General features: G+C 33.2%; 1 protein-coding gene across 1 annotated transcript; it reads right to left on the bottom strand.

The window, feature by feature from the left end:
• Positions 1–1482: 1482 nt before the first annotated feature.
• LOC131958148 (prenylcysteine oxidase 1) lies at positions 1483–10562 on the bottom strand. Its single transcript, XM_059323034.1, has 5 exons — positions 10374–10562; positions 5216–5428; positions 4429–4600; positions 3911–4119; positions 1483–3682 (listed from the first exon to the last, which is right to left on the bottom strand). The coding sequence occupies exons 1-5, from the start codon at positions 10462–10464 to the stop codon at positions 2856–2858; spliced, it is 1512 nt and encodes a 503-aa protein (XP_059179017.1). The 5' UTR covers positions 10465–10562; the 3' UTR covers positions 1483–2855.
• Between the last annotated feature and the right edge of the window lie 413 nt (positions 10563–10975).

The following is a 10975-nucleotide window of genomic DNA, read 5'->3' as shown; positions in this document are numbered from 1 at the left end:
TACCCCCCCCCTTTCCCCAACCCCTACCCCACCCCCGTGAAAGTAAACTCCTCTTAGTTACCTCCCCTAAGTTTAAAATCGTTTCAAATTAAATTATCTGCCCCTAATAGTCGTCACTAATTCCGGCTTTACGATTGTAAACATTTAGCGTGAACCACAGCTCACCAGACCATGTAGGGGTGGGGGTGGTAGGGAGCGCGCTTACAGCTTGGTGTTTTCTATCGTCTCCAAGAAGAGAATTATATATATATAGATTATACTTAACCTGTTTTTTAAAACAAAAAAAAATATATATATAATTATAACAGGGCTGAAGAGTGACATTATTTTCAGAAGTGGATGGAGTAGTTTAACCTGTTGTGCCATTTAATGATGAATTCAAGGGCTATTAAGTAAAAATCATTTAAAAAGTGATGTCATTTATGTTTTGTGGATGACTACTACTATGTCGGATGTTTTCATTTGATGACACTTTACCACTGAAGAATACTTTAACCTTTATTATGTTATATCACAAGAAGATCGGTTGGGGGGGTAGTAAATTACTGGTGGACCACTCCCATGCTATCCTTAGTCTTGAGTTTCTATACTGAAATAAAAATAAATTGATGGACTATACTTGATGAGCCTTGTACACTAACAGGTCTGAAGGATACTTCTAAAGATGTTGATTTACTCCATGCTAAAATTTGGGGATTCTTAGCTTTTTGAAGTGCTCATGCTGCTATGCTTTACGGGTGATTTTAATGTACTTTAATATTAGAAGTATGGAAGTAAATTTCTCTAGTCATAATTAATTGCAGTCTTAACAATTTTTTTTTAATGTTTCAAATTTTATTTTACTAAATCTAGTTTTCTTTTGTGATATGCATTTTACTTGCACATAGCACTATTTTTAATGTTAGCAAAACTAATTCTATTTAAGTTAATTTGAATCAGTGTAATTGTTAAACCTCTTAACTCTTTGCAGTTCAGTGAGATGTTTTAGAAGTCATTTTAAAAAATGATTAAAGTATCAGGCGTCAGTAATTTTAATGAATCTGTTTATTCTCTTTTGCTTTTCTGTGCTTAGAAATGTTGTATTATGGGAGTCAGTAACTACCAAAATAAAAAGAAGCACTTTTTGTGCTTAATCTAAATTGTGTATGGTAATACTGCAGATCTATTTTTATGCTTTTACTTTTATACATAAAAAAGGTTAAAAAATACACATAAATTTGCAGAATAAAATTGGAAATTTTTTTTTATACTTTTATATCTAAAATAATAAATCTTATAAAAATTGTTTAAAATTCAGATCACCTAGTCGTGTTTTAAGTGTGACCTTGTATTTACTAAACAGCTATCATGAATATTGTTTGGACCAAATTTTTTTAACCTACCCCTTCTTTACATCAAAATTGTGTAACATTAATTTAAAATAAACAATTTATTATACATTTTTTTATTCAGCTTTTTTTGTAAAACAAAAGAACAAGCTGGCACAGAAAATACAATGACAACATAAATATTGATTAATAGATTTGTAAACACATTTCCACATTTCATTTACAATTACTTTAATCTCATAAAAAACAATGGTTAGCATAAGATCCAGTTTTTATGCGGTTTTCAACAAGTACAACACGACCAACATATGGAACCATGAATGTAGAGTTTATGTCACAAATGTATTGGCAACTCTTGCACACGACTATGAAGGTGTGTAAATTTTAAATACAAGTAATTTTCTTAGAATAATACTACCACCTACAAAAAACAACAATATATTTAAGTTCTAATTAAACATTAAAGTTGATAAAAATGACTAATTTGGCAGTGACAATAGACTAAAGCACTGTATCAGATTGCAGTAAGTTAAAAAATACATTGATGATTTTAAAAAGAAAAAAAAATGCATTACAAACTTTGAATAAAAAAGACAATAAAAAAAATGCAACAAAAATTATTTAAGTAACCTCTAAAAAGCCATATGTTCCATTGCATAAATTAAAACATCACTAAAAGTTAAAACAAGCAAACTAGAATAGTTCTTCCAAAAATAGAAGTAATACTTAAAGGAATTATTCCAATAAAACTGGAAGCTCTAGAAAAGGGCCAGCAGGCTTTTGAAAAAAAAATTATTTGGAAGTTACAACCAGAAAACAACCAATATTGCAATGTTGAGGTTGGAATAAGAAAAGCTTTTTTTACAAAGCATATTTTCAAAACAATACCAAATTTCTACCACCAGATAAATTTGTAACAAATCAATAATTGAAATTTCAATTACAAGTAATACAGCAATTAGAACAGAAAATCACCAGAGAAAATGCAAACATATTTTATTATTCATGTCAACAAGAATGAACTCTCTTTATTTTGAGTTCATTAAGGTTTTGAAATATTTTCATATGCTTAAATGTACAGAAATGCCACAAATGTCTAATCAAAACTGCATGCATTACAACTTCTGATCTCCATATTATTTTTTTTATGCAGTGAGAAATTTTAAAAATGCAATCAATTATCATATGTCAGTTTTAAATCACTTTGCACTTAGTGCATGCTTTACATGTAACAGTGATAAAGCAGATCAAGAAAAAATATTCTATTGCAACTTAGATAAATATTCTTAGCTTATTAATAGCACTCCATATGTTCAAAGTAGCTCCTAAAATATATATCACAAACATTCCTTTTAAATGCAAGTACACTACCAAACAATACATATGAAATAGTATTATAAAAGGCCTAAAGAAATTAGAGATTTGTTGAGGATGGGTTATAATACTTAGTTTTCATATATTATGAACTGAGACAATGCAGCATCTTTTATCATCATACATTATTATTTACTAAAATAAACATTTATTTCAAAGTTCAGACTTACCCTTATCATTGTCAGGGGGTAAATGGGGTTCATCAATTTTGTCAAAATTGCCATGCCATTGGTTAAATGCTAAAAGTGCTACATTTCTTGAACCTATAACATTCATTTCCATAGCGGCTGCAGCCGATTCAATTGCATTAACATAGTACAATCTATCAAACAACTGAAAGGGTGGGAGTTTCAAATTTGGTGTATATTCTGGATAGGCAAGCCAATTCACCATTCTGATATCTTGACGATCTTCAAATAAAAGGCTGGTTTGTTCTTCTGAAGGCACTTTGTTGAGGAATGTTTTCCAAACGGCTTGCCCAGGTTTAAAAGGTTGATCCGGGGACTGTTGTGGATCAACTGGGGATGGCTTGCCAATTGAGTTAAAAAATATATCAGGATTTATTGTAAATAGGTCTGATGGAAACTCATCATGATGCTGAATGTTAAATGTAGTTTTATTGATGCTTCCTTGTACAAACATGGCTGTTGTGGAATGATATTTCTGTGAAAAGGATGGAATTTGGTTAGGAAAACCATCAAATGATATTTTACTTTTGCTTCCTTCTATTGGAGCTGCAACAATGACTATGTCATATTCTTTAGAATCTGTGCTAGATTTATCTCCGGAGTTTTTCTTCTCATACTCCACTTCATAGGTAACACTCCCTGTCCCAAGCTCATCTTTCATCAAGGCAACAGTGTTAACTTGAGCTTCTATAAAGGACACCTTGGCCTCATGTAAAAGAGCTTCTGGGATTTCTTTGTTGCCATTTAATACAGACCACAATGCAGGCTCTGCTCCAATCAGTGAAACAGCACCTTAAAAGATAATGTAATTACATTTTAAAAAAAAGAGTTATTGCTTGTCTTTTTTTTTCCAAATCCTTTTGATTAATGTTAAGAAAAACTGATTAATTATTTGAGTGTTTTTTTTTAAAGTTTAAATAATCAGCTTATAGCTGTAACAATATAATTGCCTGAATATAGCAGATGTTACAATATGACTGAGTATTTATTGTATGCTTAAGCATCAGTAAAAATACTCACCAACAAACCCATGGACACTAGTAGTTTGACCATAATTATTTCTCATAGCAGCCATGGCTAGTTCATCAATAAATCTGGGTGACAGGCCAGCACTGTTCAACACTTCAACCAGAGAGTGGCGCGTCATATTTACCATGTCTTCACCCATAGCCCTCAGCAAGTCTTCCACTGTGGTAAAAGCCATCCCTTTTTCCTGGAAGTCATAGATTCTAATAAGAGGAAAAAATTAAGTTTTTAAAATTACAGTTCAATGATTTGATACTGATTTTCTTGTCACTGCCTTCAGTTTTGGGCAACAGATGCTTGTAATATAAATAAATGCAAAGCTAAATAATAGATACTTTAAAACCTTTACAGTTCAATACAAAATTAATATCTAACCACTTTTTAAAATATCATCTTAAATTTAAACCAGGCACTAGACATAGAAATAATATGTAAAGATGACTTTGATACTCTTCCAGTTATCTTAGTTAAAAAAAAAACATGACAAGAATTTACTAGAAAGTTATACAGACCTATTAAATTTGTTTTCAACCATGTTATGTGTCCACTCTCTAAGTGTATACAAGCTTAGCCCATATCTCCAGACCAGCTTTGCAAGGGTGATCGGCAACCAATTGCTTGTTTGAAAAACTATTCCATTATCTCCATATAGCCCAAATGAACTAGCGGAAACAGGCATTGCACCTGGCAAAACAGTTGTTGAGATTGAAATAGAGATTGAAACTCAAAAAATGAATACTCTTATTCTAAACTCAAAAGTTAAGGAGGGGGAGGAAACAAGCAGAAATAAAAGAAAAACAAGTTTCCTCAAAATGTGAGTGCATTATCATACAAAAATAACTATAATAGTATAATAAGGGTTAAAATTATTTCCATTAACTTCTACAAAACAAAAGTGAAATGTCAATGCAATGTCAACATCATACAAAACACCTATATTGACAGAGACATAAAAAGTAATTAGCACCACATAAGTGTATTTTTTAATTACTCTTCAATAAGAGTTAAGAGGAATGTAATAGGGTCAATTATAAGAAAATATCCATTAATTACAAATAATGAGTTTACTGAGCTAGTTAACTAGTGTTAATTGTCACAGTAATAAACAACACTGCTAAATGTTGTTAGATATGGCTTCAATAATCTGACACTGCCTAGACATATACATAGAATGCAACAGGTTGGGTTTTGAAAAATGGTTTTTGTTTTAGCTTAGGTTTATCATAAATAATTAACTCATGGAACAAACATGTACCCAGTAATTCACAGAAACAGAAAAATTTTCACACGTCCACTTACTTTTGTTAAACTTTTCAGCAAAATTGACCATGTATCTGTTCTTCTTGTGAATGACACTACCCCCTGCTTCATAGTGTTGTCCATTTATTTTAATAACAGCAGTTCTCCCTCCCACCTTGTTGGATTCAAAAACATCAATAATTGCCTTCTCACCAAAAAGCTGCCTCAAAAAGTAGGCAGCTGATGTTCCACTGATCCCTGCTCCAATTATACCTAAAAGTAAAATCAAATAGTGACAAAATATTAAATGAGAATCTTTTACTTTTATGATTAGCTAACCAGATATTTATACAGCACAGTATATAATATTTTGAACACATGTAGTGGGGAAAGTTTAGTTTTACTATCATTGCTATTTAATATTGAATGCAGTTTTTTTTTATCTTTCACAACTTCTTCACATTGTAGCTTTCTAGTCAAGTATGTATTGTTAGCAGCAGCCACCACTGTGATTACTGTGAACATACTTCAAGTCCAATAAACTTAGGATTTTATTGTGCTGAATTTTACAGCACACCAAATAATCCTGTCTTGGGGATGTTAAACCAGCTGGTGACACAAAGGAGGATGAGTGGCTCATAGGAAAGTTGATGTCATAAAATGGTGTAAGTATGTGAAGGGGGTGATCAACAAAGGGGGATGTAAAAGACTATTTGGTGAATTGTATTTGGAGTGAAACGTGTGTGATAGTTGAATACCTGACCAACAGAAGTGAATGCATGAGCGATCAATCACTGTATTTTGCAGATCGCTCACTGACTGAAGGGAGTGAATGTAGGGCTATATAATCGGGTAAATGAGATGTTCGGGAGACCAGATGAATGCAAGGGGAAGCTATGTGTGTTGACGGTTAGGACTTAAATGTTTTGTTACTGATTGAAGTGTATTTTTTGCTGTTGTAAATAAAGTTATAAAATGAACAGCAGTCTATCGTCTATTCTTGAAAGAAGGAACTCACAATAACATCTAGTTGTTTCAATCCCAACATAGAGTGTTACAGGGGATAGGAACAGACTACAATCTTTTTATAAATAGCTGCTTATAGTGAATATAAAGTAATATTAAATATGAAGTGGTTTGGCAGTGTACCTTACACATCAGTATGGGAAAAACAGAACAAATCCCAGAGAAGCTAGAAATTCTGAACAGAAGATGGAGATGGACAGGTCTTACATTGAAGAAACATGCAATAAGTACTGCCAGAAAAGGCTTATCTTGGAATTCAAAAGAATTAAGAAAAAGAGGGAGACCCAAAAATGGGACTGGGTAAAATGTGAGATGTGAAATGGTAGTATTACTTGCTAACCCGGAGGCGTAGCCGGTTGCTAACAACAATATGGCATGGAAGTGGCTATTAGGACCCGGGTCCCAATAACGGCCGAGGCTATTGGGACCCGGGTCCTAATAGTTACTAATAGCCTCGGCCACTATTGGGACCCGGCATTAAGTTCGTTAAGCACTTGCACAACCTGTATTAAAATTATACCTTTTATGTTTATTTGATTTTTCTTGTGGATTTGCTCGTATTTTGTTGTCTTTTATTGTAATTAGTTATGCGAATTAGCTAGCGTTAGTTCTTGTGTTGCTATTTCTAAATACCCTACATTTAGCTATATATAGAAAATCATTAAATACTTAGTAATTATCGTAAGACGTCGTGGTCAAGTGGAGAAGGCAGAAGCTCCCGAATTTCGATCAGTTACGGGATCGGAACCTTTCAAAGCTCTCGTTTTTGCGTGAAGTAAAGTGTTTTTATCTAAGTTTAACATTCCATTGAGTTGTTTGAATAGGCGTCTTTATTTAAAATTGTTTTTTTAAATAGATTAGATCTATATATTTTTTTTCTAGATTTAGGTTTTTAAACACGCCAATTATAAAAACATCATTGCTCCATTGATCGCCCGCTCGCGTTTTCTGGTCAGCGCAAGAAAAATACCGACATGGTGTCTGTGAGTTCACTTTGGTTTAGATGTGAACAGTGTAGCAAGACCATTGCTATGAGCTTGTCGAGATTTGTCGTCGTAGTTTTCCTCCCCCCCCCCTCTCCCAAACCAGAAAGAGGGAAAACGGATTTGGGGTCATTGTGAGTTCAAATGTTACGTATTGCTTCTATTAAAGCGTACTACAACGCATGCGAGATATTCGTGTTCAAGAAAACAGGCCCAGGAGTTGTAGTCTGCAGCCTATATCATATGAGCTATCTTATACAATTTTATATATATATATAAAATATAGAAGTTCATACCATAGGCCATAATTATATTATAGACCTAACGACACCCGCTCATCATAACATTTGTCAGTAATGATATCGGGTATTTAAAGCAAGATCTCTATATATCATTTAGAATTACAAGGAAAAAAATCACAACAGAGAAGATATATTCTGCATCTTAAAAGAATTTTTGTATAATTAAATTTTAATAATTCTATTGGCTGGTCCCAATAGCGGCCGAGGCTATTAGGACCCGGGTCCCAATAGCGGCCGTGGCTATTGGGACCCGGGTCCCAATAGATGCATCCATATGGCATACAGACCGGATGCATGACTTCCGATGAATTTTCATCTTAGTTCCAATTACCTGCTTAGAATTACTGTTTAAAATGTTTACCACCTGCAGTCTATGTAAAAAGAAATCAAATATTGTGGGCTGTTTTTTATAAGACCGGTGTTCATATCACAACCAATTTTTTAAAAACCACATGACTGCTATTTGGCTCATCACTAGTGAGAAACTCTGGTGCATAGCCAATTAAAAAGTCGAACCGAATCATGGTTTGCCGTGGCTTCAGACATAAATTGTGTTGTCATGGAGAGGTGTGTCGTGCATGGCAGTGAGAGACAATAAATATTAAATTAAGTAATTTAGTTTAAAACTAAATAAAAACTTCAAAATTAGTGCCTTAATGGATTAAATATGGATGTCCATTAGCCTATTCAATGGTCATGGTTAAATTAAAAATTGCGTACATTTCAGATTTAGTGAGAAAATCTACTAAATGGCAAAGCGGTAAATTGTGAGCAGGTGGTAAATTGTGAGAAGGTTGCGAAAATGGCCTGTCATGTGAAATTATAGTTATTTAGGCCTATTTATAGTATTTATTTAGTTTAGGGCACTATTAATGGAATCATGACTATTCTAAGTGTATGGATTTAGAAATATAGATAGATCTATATATAATAGTATAGGCTAAGTACTGAGTGTAGTCCACGGTTCCCAACCTGGGGTCGCGAAGGGCTTTCTGGGGGGTCGCCAACTGGTATACTAAACCTTAGTAATTTGAAACACAACATAAATATTTAGAAGCATTTTTGAAATTCAGCTTTACTAACATCACTGGAAAGGGAATAGAGAAGAAGCAAAGCGTACTGTACAAAGTTGTTCTCAGTCACGAGTTTATGAAATCTTCAAAACTAAAACGTCATTTGAGACGAGTCATTCGAAACACACCAAAAAAGATATGGAGTTCTTTCATCGGTATGAAGCTAGTTGCAAACGTCAGAGACTTGATCGAACAGGAAGTTTTCACCAAGGAAACACAGCATTAGTGCAAGCATCACATGAAGTCGCGGCAAAAAATGCCAAGCAAAAAAAAAAACACAATAGGAGAAAATCTCATCAAACACTACATGTTGAAGATGGTGAAGTTAATTCTTACATGTCTGTAGATGTTAAATAACAAATTTTTATTGAAATTAAAGTTCACCATTGTTTGCTTTTCAAGTTGATAAATCAACAGATGTGAGTTCGTGTTTGCAGTTGCTGGTCTTTGTCTTTATTCATTCAGATGATAGCAAAGAAGAGTTGCTCTTTTGTGAAGATCGCATAGAGAAAATAAATAATTTTTTTTTTTAAATAGGATGATTAAAATGGGTTAAAACGGCTGTGAGGGTTTGTACGGATGGTGCACCATCTATGTTTAGGTCAAAATTGGGCTTTCAGAAAGCAGAAAAGATTTAGCTCCCTAACCACTGCCCTCACCAATCGCCATCAAGACTCCATTGCTAGTATAAGTCGTAAATTATATAAAATCTGGAGCCTTCAAAGAACTGAGCAAAGACCTGAATAAAGATCATGAGGTTCTGCTCTTCTACACTACAGTGCGCTGGCTGTCAAACGAATTGTTGTGAATCATGTTTTTGAATTGAAATCTGAAATCAAATTGTTCTTGGAAATGCAAAGGAAACAAGACCTTTTGGTATACTTAAAATGACATAGAGTGGTTGGAGAGAGTATCATACATAGCAGATGTGTTCGTACATCAACATAAGCATAACCTGAAGCTTCAGGGAAAATGATCGAATATTATCTCTTTCCAAGATAATCTCGGGGCATTTTTTATCAAAGCTGCAAAATCGGCAAAGAAAATAAATCTTGGAAATATTGTAAATTTGAGAAACTCTGCAGTGTGGTAGATGAATCTAATTGTGAGATAATTAAAATTTTGAAAGAAGAAATTTCTGGGCATCTTGAATCTATTGAAAACGAACTGCAGCGCTATTTCTCTGAGCTGAAAAAAAAAGAATCTGCATTCATGCATTATCCATTCTCTTATTCCCTTGATGTTGCCAGCATTCCCGAGAATTACAAGATGAATTCTTTGATTTGTAGAATGATTCCGCGTAAGATGAAAAACTGCAGACACAACTTTGGTGTAGTATTCACCATTTAGTCTATATCCAAACGTAAAATTGATTGACTTTTTGAGAATATATACTTTGAACACTATTTTTCGATTAAAAACAAAATTAAGATAATGATAATGACATAGGTTGGTGTTAACAAAAAAAAATACTTTAAAAAAAATTAACCGTGAATGTTTAGGGAATAGTATGCAATTTTACTCATGGTATTAAAACAGTTATCAAGAGTAGTTCATATTGAAAGTCTACTAGAAAATCTTATTTTAGTGCTAATTAATTTACATAGGCCTACTAATTTCCGCTTTTTAATTCTATGGGGGTCACGGGCCACTTCATTTTTATAAAAGGGGGTCGCCACTCGAAAAAGTTTGGGAACCACTGGTGTAGTCAGTGTACACTACACAGTAGTAAACAGTACACTTGAGTACACAGTCTGACCATATTGATATCAACAGGAAGATTCCTGAACCTGAGGAATCAGTTCACTTGAATCACACTCACACACTTACACACCTATTCTAGGAAGCATTTCGTCGTCTTGTACAGAACAAGAAGATTGGAGAAGAAAATGGAGAACTCCTAGTAAAACATAAATAAGCCGCATCCTATTTAAACGTGAACAATTGTTACTGATTACAGTAGAACTAGACTTTGTATTGAAAATGATTGAGTGGTCTACCAAGCCTAGGGTTAACTGGTTTTTAAAAGGTTATATAAAAGTAGGAAGAAGATGCTAACGAAACAAAGGTATAAAAATAAAATTCGCAAAAAAATGTAAATAATACACACACCCGTAGTATGCTTAAGCCGCTAAACCCCTTAATTAAAATGATATACCTTGTATTATATATAGATCTACATTTAGTTATTTACAAACTATATTTTTTAAAAATTTTGATAATATAATACAATATTATTAGCGATAAGAATTCAGATACAGACTGTAGTTATTTATTATTTAGCCGATTTACAATTATTATTATGTTAGCGAAACCGAAAATTTTTATGAACGTCAAGCATGGGAAATTCCCTAACAAAATAAATTGTTTCGCCTTTATCATTTTATTCCAAGAAAAACTATTCCAGTTTCGTTTACGTGCACCATTCACGTAAAC

The sequence above is a fragment of the Physella acuta genome, unplaced genomic scaffold (assembly GCF_028476545.2).
Source record: "Physella acuta isolate Inbredline_101_S28 unplaced genomic scaffold, ASM2847654v3 ptg001296l, whole genome shotgun sequence".
Taxonomy (NCBI): Eukaryota; Metazoa; Mollusca; class Gastropoda; family Physidae; genus Physella; species Physella acuta.
Note: the sequence above shows the minus strand (reverse complement) of the source record. Positions and strands in the feature narration are given on the sequence as shown.

Excerpts from the sequence above, each read along its gene's own strand:
- LOC131958148 (XM_059323034.1), bottom strand. The coding sequence starts at position 10,464 with ATGCGGCTTATTTATGTTTTACTAGGAGTTCTCCATTTTCTTCTCCAA. Across the intron at positions 5,429-10,373 it reads CGAAATGCTTCCTAGAATAG|GTATAATTGGAGCAGGGATC; the intron begins GTGTGTAAGTGT and ends TTTTACTTTTAG. Across the intron at positions 4,601-5,215 it reads TGCTGAAAAGTTTAACAAAA|GTGCAATGCCTGTTTCCGCT; the intron begins GTAAGTGGACGT and ends CTGTTTTGCCAG.